The sequence below is a fragment of the Triturus cristatus genome, chromosome 9 (assembly GCF_964204655.1).
Source record: "Triturus cristatus chromosome 9, aTriCri1.1, whole genome shotgun sequence".
Lineage (NCBI taxonomy): Eukaryota > Metazoa > Chordata > Amphibia > Caudata > Salamandridae > Triturus > Triturus cristatus.
The window spans coordinates 1,092,998,693-1,093,015,788 of record NC_140592.1 but is presented as its reverse complement, the minus strand read 5'-3'; the positions used below and the strand labels follow the sequence as shown (position 1 = coordinate 1,093,015,788).

Genomic DNA, 17,096 nt, shown 5'->3' with positions numbered 1-17,096 from the left:
GGAGCTCTAACATGTGATTCTAACACTGCTTTGTTTCACCCAGCTGTAAAGATGGATTCTTTAGAAAGTACCAGGGCTCAAGGCATGAGAAGGATTTTATCAGCTTTGTCAGCGAGAAGGAATGGGAGCGTATTGAACCATTATCGTCTTGGGTTGCTCCTTCTTCACTTTTGTAAGTATCAAAGTTTGTACCTATATACAGGAGATGGTGATAACTTCTGGATTGTCACTTTTTCTTTCCAGATAGTACATGGGCTGCTATATTTGGTGACGTAAGATTATTTAGAAAAATAAAGAAAAATATGTATATGCCCTCTAGCGTTCCCTTTCTCTGCACTACTGGCCTGTGGTGACCTTGAAATATTGTGACCATAATTTGGAAACCAACAAAGGGACATTCCACAACAAAAGAAGTACTAGAATTGTACAGTTTTCAGGGGCACAGAAGAACTTAATTGTCAGCACTCAACAATATAGAAAAGACAACATGGCACTAAGGGGATTTAAATGCAACATTTTGACCCAGTATCATCTGTGTTACATAAATTGCCTCCTACCAAGGGTTGCTAATTAATCCTCTTCCAAAACACATGAAAATGTGCCTCCATCTGTGATTGGTCAACTCTCTCTGAAAACTGATACCTGCTCTAAATTTGCTGGGACAAATGGTTGAATGCATCTTAACACTCGTTCCAACCTAGATGGCATACTGAAGCACGATATAGATGAGCAACAGTGCTTCACTTTGTAGTGTGTTCTCATCAAGAATGAAAAAAGCATCATTCTAGTCTAATCCATAGAACCATGTCAAAGGATTGTTCACCTACAGGCATTGCCCCATCCCAGCCCTTCTCCCTTTCTTAAGTGGTCTCCAGATCCAACACTCCCCTTCCTGGGGTTGCAGGGAACGCAATGATATTTAGATGATTTAGCCTGGTAACCAATCATTAGTTTTAATGTGTCCTGTTTGGTAGTCTGGTACATGAATTGCAGCAATAGTGGGATCACTAAATCTTTCTTTAATAGGGCAAATAATGTTGGCTTTAGTTAAATTTGAGATGATACAATGTTCGACAAATGTGGCTGCGGTGGAATGGTATCCCTTAAAGTCTTCCAGTGGCCAGTTCTCCTAGTCGGACTTGCATTTTTTGTCAATTGATGCCACATTTTCTGTCAATTGATGCCTATACCTGGCTGTTCAGTTACACCAATCTCTCAATTGGTTTCAGCCAAGAGCTATCCCTCTTCATCCATTGGTCTATTGTTGCCAATAAGCTTGTTCTTCCATCATGGCAGCATACAGGACGGGGCAGTGGTTTGGCTAACTGCATGGTGGATGACGGCATTCTGCTCTTTCACAAGGAATACACACACTCACACTCTAAGTTCCAGGGGCTACTGTGGCAATGTGTGCTTTTTGAGACAAAAACATTTTTGCTGTTTTTCTGAGTATTTTTTAAATGTTTTACCTAGTAGTTTCCACAGGTAGAACATTGTTTTAAAACCAAGGTGACACAAGTATTGGCAAAGCAAAAAGTCTGGCAGCTAATGCCTGACAGATTGGCTCTGCCAGTACTTGTATTATGTCTTGTTAGCCTACTTTAACAAGTAGTGCAAAGCATCATATTGTTGTTAACATTTTAACACACAGTGCTGAATGTTTACAAGTGCTGCTGCGTTAGAGTTGTACTATTCCCTTCAGTGCCTGTACGTAGTAGGTGGTGCTTAGCAGCTTTAATATACAGGTTTGGTTGTGCCACCTTCCCTTGGATAGCATTAGTCATGTGGTAAACTGACAATTTATACCCATATCTAGATGTTTACTTTGCTCCTTTCTTTGCCTTCTTCTTAAAACCTCTGTCCCTCTATTGATTCCTTTCTCACCCACACCTATCCAGGTCACTTAAAGGAAAGATTTTAAAACCCCTGTTATCACTCACAGAGGAACTTTATTAGCACAAAACAGAGTGGCCTTTTCTTCAGCTCAGCCTATCTTCTTAGCTCACACCTGGTTGCATCTCTTCCTCATATGTTCATCTTTGCAATACTGACAACATCACATACCAAACACACATTATATACTCAATATACAAGTGCTACCACGTGGGATTATCACAAGGGCAGCCACCCGCAATGTTTCCATACACAGCAAACAATTGAGCTTCCAGCTAGTTTCAGATATTTCCCTCCTTACTGTGATGGAGTTGTGTAACCCTCATCTCACAGGCTTCTCTGGTTCAGCCAATCCTACACCTATATGTTCACCTCCCCTACTAAGGAGCATGCTTTTGAGTAATACTGCTTCCCAGCACTTGTTTTTGCTTCTTCCCACCCTTGCTTGCTTATTAACCCTATGTGCGTTTGCAAACCTATCCCCAATAATAATAAAAATTGAGCACTCATACAGTTTAGAACTCGGCGTGCAGGGCTTACATTTGCATCGCAAAGGTAGTCACTCTTTTAACCCTCATTAAAAGACACACATCTGGGATGCTCACCAAACAAACTAGCACACAATAATTGATCCCCACTTACCTTCTTCTCTTGACTTTCTTCCCCTACAATTGAAGAATGCAAAGCAGGGATGTACACTTTATGGGCTGATCTCCATCCTCCCTACGTGGCAAAGCTAATTGAAACAATAGTAATATTACAAATTTGCACCAATCTAGAATTGAATTGTCTCCTCAGCCTTTCTTTTAGCCCCAGCTATCACCCTTGATGTTGTACCAAGAGTGGCTTTGTCCAAACAACGGGGCCAGACTAGTGCTTTTGATTGATAACCTCTGTTAGTCCCGTTGACCTCAGTATTTTTCGTTTTATTGTCTGTGAATTGCTGGTTGGGTGAAGGACTTGTCTCTCCCACTGCCATGCCATGTGGTATGCCACAGTTTGGTCAGCACCAAAGTTCTTCCATATCACTAGATTCTTTAGCAGTTAACTGGTACCCTTGCAAGCTTATATACTGTCTATATCTGTATTCACATGGATTCCATTTACAATAAATACTTCTCAGAATACGGGGCTAGTAAGGTAATTGCTGAATACTCATGAACTCTCATTCAGGCCCAAAAATAATTTTTATCTTTGCATCATTTGTTCAGTGAGAGGGACCAGGGGATCCATAAAATATTTCAGAGGGGGCTTCGATCCACACGTTCAGTGCTCCCCAGCACCTAGTCCATATTCAAAGGTTTGCAACCAAGTTGTTACTTTTAATCTAAACCTGTTCATTCGATCTCAAGTAAGTGCTGTCGCCAATAGCTTATTTCACCATCGAAGCTTACTCTGTGGAATCCTGCGTTTGCTGCTTCTGCATTACCATATTGACTTTGTCTTCGTTGCTGTATTCTGTTTAGTAGACCACAATTGCATTTACGATGGATACCTATCTCAGACTTTAGTAAAACTTAAAGGAACACGCACATGAATATGCTTGTGTGCATAAGTGGCATGCTTCCATCATTACTCATGTGAGGGACTTCCTACTTATCTATCCTGTGCCACCCTCTCTAATAATATTGATTGGAGCCTGCTTCTGTCACACTAGGTCTAATAGTTGTGCTGTTTTGGATATTTTAGTGCTGTTATTTTTCTAGCCATCATATTGAGTTAGGGTAGCATGCGCCACAGAGCTCTGATAAAGCGATGCATGTCGTGCCAATGTCAGATTACATCATCTGACCCACATAATCTCTGCCTCCTCTTTGGGACAAAAGTCATCCAGCACATGCATGTGCTGTGTGTTGCCATGAGTACAAGATGCTTCTGGAGCTACATGAAGATTGTAACAATCCCCAAAGAACTGTTGCATGTAATAATCAGGAAAAAGAATCCAAAGATAAGTAATATGGTCTTGGCCAGTAGGCATGGTATTGGTGACATTTTCTGTTAACCAGGTAGCTAGGCATTACTTCCCTATACTCTCTGCTTCTACGGAACTAGCACTGTTAACCAGAGGGAAGGTGAAAATACCAGTCGCAATGTATTTTTTCTCTTGATACCAGACAAATTGTTCCAACCAGACCCTTTTGTCATAGTACAATGTAAAAGCATGTATCACATGGGAGCAGAAAGCCCATTGGAGGCCACATCTTTAGATTTAGAGACTCTGTTGCACTGGCGATGTAAACTTAGTTCCACTTCTGAACATTCAGGTCCCAAGACACTGTTGGTTTAAGCCATTTCTCCTTGAAGACTTTGTAGTCTGTAAACATTACTCTGATTGATTACACTGAATACTCAAATTAATCTGAAGCTACTAACTTAATATTTAGCCTCTATTTTCTAATTCCTTCACACCTACAATTTTCAATTGTACATTTTGTTTCCTTATTTATATACATTTCATTAATCTGTTAATTATATGTAATTTTCTAAGCCGTCACAGACCCAGTGAGTAGGCTTCGGTGACCCCCAGGCGTCCCTGGACCACAGGTTAAAAAACACTGGCGGATAGCATTTTTGGAGCGCAGTACAGCCTCCCTTCAACTTGCTGATTGTTTATCATCCGTTTAGGGAGGAACAAAGAGCTCCCATTGTACTACCATGAATGTCTGTTAGCCCCTGCATCTTTCACTGCTCTCTTGCTTCACCGTGTTGTGAAGATTGCAACCATCCAGTACTTTCTAGAATGGGGCCCTGTTCTTTAATCTCACCGTTTGCATATCCTAACCAGCACTGTTGTATACACCTTCACTCCTCCCTTTTGAGGACATCATGTTCACATGTTCCAAGTTCTTTCCTCCATTTCCATATGCCTTGTCTTCCTTAGCTCTTCCAGTTCACGTATACTTGGCACCTGGCCAGCACTAATGAGCACTCTGCAAACCTGCTAGTCACTGAACTAGCCTTGGCCTTCCTAAAATGACCTAAACTGTGGCTAATGCAGTAATCTGCAGTACCCTAACCCAGAACTCCCTGAGGGAGGGATAACTTCAGACCATGTGGCAGAACTCGCCCCCTCCTCAACGCAATTGGGGCAGCCGGCACATGCATTAGGAAACACAAGTTGTATTCTGTTAGCGGTGATGCATGCTCTGTAGAGATAACCGTACTGGATTCATTTCTGTCTAGAGTGTTTTGAAACCTTATGGGAGCATTTCAAAACTGTAGCCCAGTCTTCCATCAGTGATTTTAAACTCTCATATCCTCGGACCATTCAGGCCGCAGACTCAGCAACTCATCCCCTACACCTGTCAGTAGTGTGTGATAAATGCAGTAATGTAATTGCCCTTGTACTTTCGTCTATGATGGAAATGCAACATAGGCCTTCATGTGCGGGAGGCTCATCTGCCTCCATTGGCGAATTTCCCCCAATAGAGCCCTGTGTATCAGAAATGGACCCTGGAGGATGCCGTCCACCTTGCATAAAGAGGAGTGGGTATGGATATGATGCCCATTTGCCATGGTCTCCCTCCAAGCATCCTCTGACCCAGTAAGTGTCCCAATTACATGAGCAGGAGATTGAGTGGCACCTCTATTTAGTTTTAGACACAATCAAGCAAACCCCACCTTTAGAAAAGTGGCAGAGATGCTACTTCCACTATTTATTCGAAAATAAAGTATTAAGAGGCCTGTGTGTCATCTTAGACTGCTGTGATCTAAACCAGTTCTCCCTGCAGCAATGCAATATGCTGATTGTGCTGCGGGTGCTGGCATCCATTTGAAACCAGATTAGCTGTGTTCACCAGACCTTCGGCATGCATACTTCATATATCTGTAGCTGAGAAACCCAGAAAGTGCCTACATTTCTTGTTGCGGGAGCGATATTACCATTGCAGGATACAGGGATTCAGTTGAAATGCTGCTGCGTGTGTGTGCTCATGATCCTGTCATTGTTGGTCAGCTTTGTGGCGCAGCTGAAGTTCCATTTCCATCCACACTGTCTCATCAAGGCAGCTTCGAAGAAGGTTGTAGGGTCTGGCTCAGACACTCTGAACTTTCCAGTATGGGTATAGTGTTGTATATATCCATACATGTGTTAAGATTATAAATTCCTTACTGCATGTTTCTTTTGTCCTTGGAATTTGCCTTTGTCCTATATAAGGGGTGCTCTAGATTGTTGAGATTCTTTTGACTCACTGGCTGTGCTGCCGTTCTGGTGAGCGGTCGTAGGTCCTTTACTGGAATAAACCTACTTTGAAAAAACCTTAACAGTCACAATGATATGTTTATTATTCATGGAATTCCACAATGTTCAAGAACTACCACAAATCTTCCTTTATTTCTTTAAAGGAAAATCTGTTCATAGGGGACATGTTGGACCTAACCTGGTGAAAGCTTTCCCTCATTTGAACATGGAAACGTGGACCACTGTTTGACTAATCAAGACAATGGCAGCATCTTGGTTTCAAAGGCATTCAGCTAAGGGCCTGGAACTCCCTATTAGTGCCTTGTGAGTCAAATTAAATGTACCCCAGCGTTTAGGCATGTTGAAGATGATGCTTTTTTAAAAATTAACATTGCACTTTTTCGTATTAGTAGTCCAATCCAGGTTTTCGATCTTCTATTCAGACCACTCTTCTGTGAGACGATATTTTAGGGCACCAAGTCTGCAATGGTTTTCCGATATGGCACCATCTTCTGGTAAGGGAGCACATACGCTTTGCCAAGAGAACATTCCTGCTGTTTGAGAATTGAGCCCTCTCCTTGAACCGGCTGGATTTATGAGGGACTTATGCCATTCCAAAATCTTTCTCAAATCAGTCAACATATAATAGATTATATTTATGGGGGATTATTTATCCTAATTTATTGTAGAAAATATGGATGAGAAATCTCATAAGCGTAATACAAATACTTGCAAAGGCAACCAGAACCTGAGAGAATAATATAAAAACATCAAACATTTTGATCAGTTGATTCCCATGAGGCACTTATCTAAGAATTGAGGCACTGCACAATACTTTTTAGAGCATCATTGGTCGTGTGATTACAATGAATGATGTAATGCATAAAATCCCTCTTCAAGGGTGGGTAAAAATCGCACCCGGCCAAGGCTAATAAATTGGCGTTCTCCTGGCATGTACCTTTCAGAGAATTATGACAGGTAACTATTTGGTTTTCTGCCCTCACTGTGTTCTAATGGCCTGAATAATGCCAGATTTGGTATGGAAGTTCACTGCAGTTTGTTTAAACCTAAGCTATCCTAATGCTGCTTTTCACCACAATTCATTCTCATTGTTGGTTGATGTGGAATGTACCCACAAGCTGAGAATCGATGTGAACTTGGAAGTAACAGTAGGATAAAGTTATCCCTAATGTAACTCAGTCACTCTCTCTGGGTTCTTTCTCATTATTTCAGTTCTCCCACAACAGATCTCATGGACTATTCAGAAAACTGCCATTACGAGGCTCCTTTTTAGGTCAAAGCCGACCAGACAACACACAAGGGCTCCATTCTGTAAACAGTCCTTTCAGTCTTGTTGTTGTCGCGTCACATTTTCTGTGCATTCAGAGACAGAGGTCAAATGTCATACTCTGTCTTCCATACCTTGATGTTTACTTTTCTTTCTCAACTATGCTGGCTTCTGTGATGTGCTGGAAAAAGACTGTACATTGTTAATTTTCCCAGCACAGAACAACATATAAATGCCTGTAAGTGAACTGTGTAGATATTTCAGAATATATCCAAATGAGAAAACCAAAAATGTGGTGTTAACATATTTTAATCTGATCAAAACAAATTAATATATTAGGTGATGCCATTTCCACATATTATCATTTGTGCTCTCTACAGTTGTATCAGTAAAACTGTATACCTGTGCAAATGTAATGGTCATTTCAATTGAAAATGTGTTGTCTGTAATGGCAGTGCGCTACCACACAAGGCAAACTCCACTTTACGCAACGCCACTCCATGGCACTCTACTTTCACAACTCCATGCATGTCGAGGCACTCTAATGCACCACTCCACTCTTCACCACAGCACTCTATGCCTCACTACCCTGCATAATGCTACTCTGCGCCCCTCCACTCTGCGCCCCTCCACTCTGACGTTTACACTTTAACACCACTCTGTACCCCTCCAAGACACTCTACACCCCTCTACTCCCCTCCACGACCCTTTATGGCACTTTACGACACTACTCCACCTTATGACACTCTGCTCCCTGTACTCCTCTCCATGCCACTCCAATCTATGCCACTCCACACTGTCATTCTGTGCAACTCTTCACCACTCCAGTGCTCTACAACACACTCCTCCACCCTGCCATTCCACTCCACTCTATGCCACTCTACTCCATTCAACAACCCTCTGCACCACTCTACTTCGCGTCACTCTAGTCCACGACACCCTACATTTGTGTAGGGATGGAGGCCAGCCTTGTATACAGTATGTAAGGGTGCATGGTTTTGGTGCTCAGAGCTCTTTTTACACAGCTATAGATGTTTCTGGTTCCCAACAGCAGATGACCGCATGTTGTTAATGGCAAAAAGCCTACAGACTGAGACCCTATGAGTGACCTCTTAATTCCGATGGGGCAAATAACACTGGAATGATTCTATGGGAGTTGAGATCTGCCGAATCCTGCGGATCTTTTTATTCTCACACTGGGCTTTCATCTGAAAGCAGCTGAAATGTCTGCAAAACTCTCGGGAGGAATGAGGGATTACTGGGGAAACCGACCCGATCCTTCAGATTTCCCTGGCAATCCGTATTTCAAATGGAACCTTTGGGGTCCTACTTGTAATTCCCCGGTGTGTCCGGCACCACAGGAGACACAGTATAAGTAGCTCCAGGAGGCCCAAGTTACTGGGATAATTATCGGACTAGTCGCAATGAGGGCCGAACAGTAATAGGATCACAGTTGCGGGAACTCTGTACCATCACCTTATATGTAAAGCTGGCCCCTATTACCGATTGTCCCTGTGTAAGACCACATACAAACCATCAACTCTGAAGGCACTTCCCTGTGGAATTCCCTGTGATTTGGAATGGTCTAAAAATGCACATTCCATCGTAAACTCTGACCAAGCACTTTACTATCAAATGGTACTGCTTGTGTATTCCCAGTACCCCTCATCTTAGCGCCAATGAAAAGTACTCTGAAGCCACAAAGCGAGCATGTAGGAACCATACCATGAGTATGGTGGGTATTCATATAGAACAAACTCACCTGGAGACGAACAAACCTCCACTGGTAAAGCAGATAGCACCCCAAGGAGAATAGAGTTTGCTATTAAACTGTGCCTCAGTTTATTATTTTTTTGAGACCCAGATTTATTGGAAGCATCTATTATTCATGGGCGTTGAATCAATTTCAGTATTTCTTAACTGTCTACGTCGAGTCTCAGAAATGGCCAGTGCCGGAAGTAAGAAAAACTGAAAACAAAACAGATGCATCATCAAACCAATGAAGACAAATTTTAAGGCTGCACAAAACCTTGTGAACAACATTCCTCTGAGACTAATAGCTATTTCTCGTTCAAGAAAATACTTTGTAGGTGATAGAGAGAAGGATACGTTTCATACCCGGTAGTTACAGCGGGTCAGTTTGTCTTTTAATAAGGCTTAAACTGTTTTTTCCTTTTTAAAAAAAAAAATTTTACTGCAAAAATGTCTTTTTTTCTAACGTTGGTTTCTTTTTTTTTTTTTATGCAGAATGAGTAGCATGTCTTCTTTGTTTCAACTTTCCATGATGATAAGGGTATGTGATGGATATCTTGTTTTACTGGTGACCAAACACGTTCAGCTCTTTAGTCCTTTCTGCTTCAGTAACTAACTTTGTTTCCTTTTGTTTAGCAATGCCATAACTATTTTACAGAGGACATTGGAATTCCTGTCTGGGGATCCTATGCAATCTTTGCTCTGGCCACACTGTTTTCTGGGTTGGCGTTAGGCCTGGTAAGTACATAGATACTACACCTGATAACTTTATTGGGGCTGTACTTCCAATTAGTTTATGCTCAGATGCCGAATGCCCATACCCTTTCGTCGCATTGCGTGCATGCCGTTCATTGTTTTGAGTGTGTTTTTCAGGTATGCTTTTATTCTTCTTTCTACCGTTTTTGTATATTGGCCACCCCCCATTCACGAAGTTTTTTGAAGAGTTGACCAGTTAAAATTACCTTGCAGCTTTTTCTATTTTCAGGGGACTTCACTGATTTGTTTTCTGTATTGCCCAAGCGCAAAGAAGTCAACCTTGTATAATACTATTACTATAAATTGTACTTATCTTGTTGTGCTTTTATAAACAAATTGTACTCACGCTTGCTACACACTTGAATCTTGGCTCTCAGGGCTCTCCTGACCGGTCCTGCACCTCCTCCCCGCCTTCCCCACGAGTCTAGGGGCCTCAGCTGCTGCTCAGCAGGGCTGATTGGAGGGGAGGCGCCAGGGGTCACGAGGAGCACAAAAGCAGCACGCTGGAGCGGACGCGCAGTGATAGCAGAACGCGCTAGCCCAGGCAGTGACAGTATTGCTTTTTACTCGCTTTTAACCCGCTTTTAAAAATTGGTTCTACTTTTAAAATTGTACCTATCTTGTTGTGCTTTTAAAAACAAATTGTACTCACGCTTGCTACACACTTGAATCTTGGCTCTCAGGGCTCTCCTGACCGGTCCTGCACCTCCTCCCCGCCTTCCCCACGAGTCTAGGGGCCTCAGCTGCTGCTCAGCAGGGCTGATTGGAGGGGAGGGGCCAGGGGTCACGAGGAGCACAAAAGCAGCACGCTGGAGCGGACGCGCAGCAGACGCGCGCAGCGGGCGCGCCGCTGGCGCACCGAAGGCGCGCCTAGGGCAAGCCCGTCTGCGCCCGAAAGGGCCCAGGGACCAAAAACGCTGCCCATGTTTATAAATACTCGGACATTGAGCTACAAACATTAGGCGCGGGCTCTCACCCTCTACACCCAGATACTTTGCTCACCCTCCAGAGAGAAGGTATCCTCAGACCACAAGTGAAGGAGATAAGTTGCGCCTCTCCTCCACACAATCCGGACTTCGCCCATTCAAAGCATCGTACCCCACTGAAACTCGCTATACTCAACACAAGATCATTACGTAAACACGCACCCAAAATCTTCACCTTCCTACAAGAAGACGCCCCCGATATCCTCGCCCTGACCGAAACTTGGCTCGACGAGGACTCAGGACCAACGCTAATCGCATCCCTGCCCGATGGATATGATGCCGTTTGGCATAATAGGACAGCAGGGAAGCGGGGCGGTGGGGTAGCGCTTATCTTTAAAAACCACCTGACTATCGAGAAGCTGTCGGGCGAAAACTTGGAGGCAGCAGACATTTTAGTCACCAAGGTCTGCAACAGTGCCTCTAATATAGTAATCTTGACTGTTTACCGCCCACCTAACTGCCCTCCCTCCTTCGGTGACCTTTTTACCGAATGTATTACCACTCTCCGATCACGTTTTCAGCAAATCCTGATAGTAGGAGATTTTAACTACCATTGGGACCAGACACCTAGAGGGGCACAGGCCCAACAAATTGAGATAATGCTTACATCCCTCGGGTTTATCCAGCTAGTGTCAGGCCCCACCCACGTGAAAGGACACTCCCTTGACCTAGCATGGACTACTCTCCCCTCTGTGAACTTAATGGACATCTCTCCCTGTGGGTGGTCTGACCACTACTTTATTAACCTCCTACTTCCCCCTATCAAACATAACCTCGGGCAGCCTCCTACCTGGAAGCTAGTTAGAAGCTGGAACAAAATCTCGGGTCCCAGCCTAGAGAGCTCTCTTCGGAGTAATCCCGTCAAGAGGCCAATCACACTGGATTTGGAAGAATGGACAGTTTCCATCGGCAATCAACTTACTTCTACCATAAACACACTTGCCCCAACTAGAAGAAGAAAAACAGGAAATAAGGGCAAAGGCTCCCCCTGGTTCTCAGAAGAACTTCGAGTCCTGAAAAGTACTCTTCGCCACTACGAAAGACGCTGGCGCAAAGCCTATGAACCACAAGCTCGTGCAGAATATAGGGTAAAACTCGCCACCTACAAAAAGACCTTGCTTAGCTGCAAGGCCAAACACTATGAGAACAGGATTCAGATGGCCTCAAATAAACAAAAAGAAACATTTAACATCCTCAATGAACTGAGTCATAGGCAGGCACCAGTCATACCATCTAGTAAGGACTCATGCAACAAATTCTTAACCTTCTTCTCGGAAAAAGTCCAAGACATTCTGACAGATATTAATAACTCCCCCTTTAAGCTCCCCCCCCGACATTGAAGCGGAGTCACAAGTAAAACGACCTATGCTGCTTTCAACCCCTTGATTTGGGGACACTGCGAAGCATCGTAAATAAAACTAAATCCGGCTCACCGTCAGACCCTTGCCCTCCAAAGATTTTTAAACTGGCCTTCCCAGCAATTGAGGAAGAAATACTAGCCCTGATGAACTCCTCGTTGGAATCAGGAAAAGTTCCACTTCGACTAAAAGAAGCCAGAGTTATCCCCCTCCTTAAAAAGACTGGGGCCGACGTTTCCAACATGAAAAACTTTAGACCCATATCGCAGTTGCCATTCCTAGCTAAGATACTGGAGCAATATGTTCTCCAAACCCTCTCTGGATTTATGGAGACCCACAGCGTGCTTGAGGATAGGCAAGCCGGTTTCAGGGCCCATCACAGTACAGAACTGGTGATGCTGTCCGTCCTAGATGAAATCAGGACCAAAGCAGATAACAAAAAACCCTGTGTCCTAGTCCTCCTTGACCTGTCGGCAGCGTTCGACACGGTCAATCACTCACAACTCCTGGACAGAATCAGAGACATCGGCATTGGAGGGTCGATCCTCCACTGGATTGAATCATTTTTATCAGACCGTACCCACAAAATTCAGATGGGGGACCTGACGTCAGAGAGGGGGTCTATCCCCTGTGGTGTTCCTCAAGGATCGGCTCTATCCCCCCTTCTGTTTAACATCTACCTCGGTCCCCTGATCAAGAAGCTCGCCTCGATGAACTGCCAAGTTTTTAACTATGCGGACGACACACAAATTATTGTCCAAATAGATAACAGCACGCAAGCACACGATCGGGTAAAAAACATCTTGAGATTCGTGATCCGGTGGATGACCACTAACTCACTCAAGATCAACCCAGATAAAACAGAGGTGCTCGCTATCACAAATAACAGCAACCCTTGGAACTCTAATTTCTGGCCCAACGAGCTGGGGGCGATCCCCGCCCCAGCAGCTATGGTAAAAAGCCTGGGAATTAAAATCGACGCTAATCTCTCCCTGTCAAACCAGATCACCTCCGTCTTCGGGACCTCTCCCATCCTCTCCTTCTCATCAATGAGAACTGTTGTGTCTGCCCTGATCCTGGCCAGGCTTGATTACGGTAACGCACTGTATATCGGCCTACCAACCTCACTATTGCACAGACTACAGGTGATCATGAACGATGCAGCCAGATTGATCTTTAAACTACCCAGACACAATCGAGCTTCGCCCCTACTTCAACAACTACACTGGCTACCCATCAAGCAGAGGGCCAAATTCAAAGGCCTCTGCATTACACACAAAGCCCTGTTTGGGCAAGCCCCCAAATATATCAAGGAACGCCTCACAACCTACACCCCCTGTCGTACTCTTAGGTCTTCCACGGAGGGCCTTCTAAAATGTCCCCGCTTCCATTACTCCACGAAAGGGGGCCGAGCCTTTTCCACTCTCATGCCTCAAATCTGGAACAAACTGCCAAGTGAATTGCGCTCTGAAAGTGGTCTCCTAGCCTTCAGGAGAAAACTAAAAACTCTCTTGTTCACGGAAGCCTGGGCCTAAATGCTTACTCGTGATACTCTCGCCCCCTGGTATTCCGTAGTTCTGCTCGCAGCGCTTAGAGACCTGATGGTATTAAGCGCTTTACAAATTCAAATTAACATTAACATTAACATTAACAAATTAACATTATTTCTTGTAATTTCTGTTTTGGGTTATTGCAAATTGCTGTGATCCATCAATTCTAGATTAAAAGCATTTTAGCCACACAAGGGAGAAGGTGCAACAGCGAAAAGCAGGCATGGATTGCTAACATCTGGCCTTAATGTTTCCTTTATGTTTTTTCTTTTGTCACCAGACTTCATAGATGATAGAAAACCAGACTAATAATTCTGAAGGATTACATTTCCAAACAGCATGCAATCTGAATCACAGTCTTCTGAGACATAGGTCATATGTTGAGCCTACCATAATTATTCAAATTCTACATTCTGCATCCAATATATAAATGATTTCAAGATCATAAATCCTACACTACATGTCACTTATTTTGTATGGAAGGCACATGGCCCTTATTTGACTAAACGTTTGTTAAATATAGCCCACGCCTTATTGAAACTCAGCAAGCCCCTTCATCCATGATCTGAAGAAGTTTAGAAAGAGAATACCTCCTGCAGTTCTTTATATCATTGCTTAGAAATTAGGCTGTATTAACTCCTAACTACGATCTAGTAACATACATAGCCGGCAGATTCAAATTGTCAATAAAATACACACTGCCAGTAGCAACAAACATCTGGTCAGGCGATGAGTGAATACATTGAGGATTACTAGAGTGTAAGGCAATCCTTTGTGTTAAGCCATGCAATTAAAACAGCTGTGCTAATGCTGTTGCCCGCATGCAGAAATTGGGGTGATCTTACACTTGCCTGATTGAAGTAGTAGATTCAGATATCCTTTTGGAAGATTTGCCGTCTGTGCCAAATGGATTAAATATAAAGAAGGTGTATATTGTGTTTTTTTTAAAATCATGAAACCTTGCAAAAAAGTATATTTCAAGTGGAATGGTAGCAGCCCATCAAATCGACTCAAAGGTGAAGATGGAATGACTCGTATGTAGGTACTTCAAAAACGTTTTCTGCCTGAGGTAAGACTGAATTCAAATTTTGATAAAGCACTTGAAGCCTTGATAGTCAAATAGCTGGAAGAAACTTTAAGTGAGAACCTCTCCAATTGCGAACAGAGCCATTATCCACTCATGTGGGGAAATGTTGACTTCTCAAAGCACTCTTCCCCCATGGGTCTGTAGGTTCTTAGGCCCTTTAAGAATATAATGCCAGACCTGGTGAAAAGTCTCAACTGTCCTGTAGTGGAAGTGCTTGTGTGCAATCTGGTGTTAACAAGATGTTTCAGGAAAAGAGTTGGAGTGCAAGGAAGACATTTAAAGTAAAGGGCACCTCTAATCTCAGCAACGTGGACAGTCTGTCCTAAGCCACTCAGGAAATAAAACTCAAAATTCCAGAGAGCCTACTCCCCGAGTTAAAGTTAAGTGAAGACTGCCTAGAAATCATGCAGCTTTTGTGGCCACCATATGAATGAAGAAATTACTGAGTTGAATGAAGGTTTTTGATGGGTATAACTGAAATGTTCTAGAAATGTGCAGCAGTTGTGGGAGTACATTCATTTTGTTTCGTACTTTGTATGCTAAACTTATCACACCTGCTCCGTGCTGTACCCGAAGATCAGTATACCCTGGAAAGTTAACTACTACATGTGTCTTGTAATTATTCACTTGTAGGAAGTGCTGATGCCAAGTTCCTGGAGAACTCAGCTGATATAACAAAACATATCTGAAATGCCTTTATCTTGGACGGATAGATGCTTCACTTACAAGGGAAATAGGATTCACAAAAGTGAGCACTCCTAGTGAGTTCCCACGCAGACTCTAAAATCAGAATACATTTACGCATCGAACAAAATAGCAGTATTTGAGGTGTGCTGCAGTGTTTGAGCCTATCAAATAAGGCTCCTGTGGATAGCATTCTCTTTCATAACTGTGTTAACCTCTTCTGTGCCCATGACGAGATAGTCTCGTCATGGAGCACGGTCGCGCTGTGCCCATGACGAGACTATCTCGTCATGAAACCCGCCCACTAATGAAACGCCCGGCACAGAAGGGGGAAAGGGCGTGGCACAGAAGGGGTTAAGGACTTCTCATTCAGCTTGTTTAAAAGCCTTCTTGGCTTTAACTAACATAATTTCCTAGGATGTTGAGTGATCTTCATGTGTTTAATAATGGCAGGAACTGTTTTTGTTTTTGAGACGGTATCCCTGCTGCAGTGTGATAAAATTCACCACAGTGGTTAAATGCAGGTCAAGGATACAAGCATAGATGTTCGTTTTTTTTGTTGTTGTTTTTTTTTGTTTAAATGTGTTTTTATTGATTTTCTTTCAAGGAGAAATGAAGAAAGTTTATAAGTTCCCATTACAATGCAATTGTTACCATCACTGTGTTTTGCATATCAATGCTAGTATGGCTCGGAGGCCAAGGTACCAAATAAAGACAGCTCTAAATTAAACGTCAATGCATAACAATTAAGTCCGATGCTTACAGTATATAGTTATTACTCTGGTAAACGTAGAATTAGGCTGCTTTCAACACAACATTTAAATAAGAAATACATCCAACATCAGATTGACGCCTACATTTGAATTTATACCTTTGAACCATAGCAACACGATGCACTGCTAATGTCTGCTAGCTGCAAAAACAAAACCTGCTCACCCTTCCGCATGCAGCGCCTGGACAGAGACTAGTTATTCTGTTCCCCCATCACCCATGGTGTATGTCACGCCGTGTTGATCTTGATGCCTGCTGACTTATCTGATGTGGCCAGTGGGCAGTTGTGGGTTTGCGCCCGATGAACTAAATGTTTCAAGGGGCAGGTGTTGGTGCAGGTCTAGGTCCCAATAGTGTTCCCTGTCTCTAGTTCCCATGTAGTGTAGGTGGACTGGTGGGCCCCTCCGTCTGAGACCGCCAGATTGCGTGGAAATCCGTAAACATTACATCCCAGTGCCCCGCAAGTGGTTGTTTATGAATACCCAAAGCGTTGTCCCGACGCAGCGCCACACTCTCCGCTTACGCCCAGCAGAGAAGCGAGGGAAACCAGGCACTCACCATGGGGGGGGTCAGGGGACTTCCAGCGTAGTGTAATCAAACGCTTGGCAGTGATGAGTCCCAGGTCTATGTACCGAGATGTCACTTTATGCTTCCGGTATCTGCTATATAACCCTAGTATGCATACCGCCCAGGACCAATTTAGTTTGCGCTTCGTGCCCTGCGCCAGCGTCGTGGTGACAGACCCCCAATAGGACGTTAATACAGAACAAGACCAAATCATGTGGAGCAAA

At 43.5% G+C, this 17,096-nt stretch overlaps 1 protein-coding gene across 1 annotated transcript in view; it reads left to right on the top strand.

Moving 5' to 3' along the window:
* TMX1 (thioredoxin related transmembrane protein 1) overlaps nt 1-17,096 on the top strand; it is a 67,221-nt gene that overhangs the window by 23,136 nt on the left and 26,989 nt on the right. Inside the window, exons 4-6 of the mRNA XM_085626963.1 lie at nt 44-172; nt 9,609-9,654; nt 9,750-9,851. Of these exons, the coding sequence (XP_085483089.1) occupies nt 44-172; nt 9,609-9,654; nt 9,750-9,851 (277 nt within the window). The remainder of the gene's footprint in view (nt 1-43; nt 173-9,608; nt 9,655-9,749; nt 9,852-17,096) is intronic.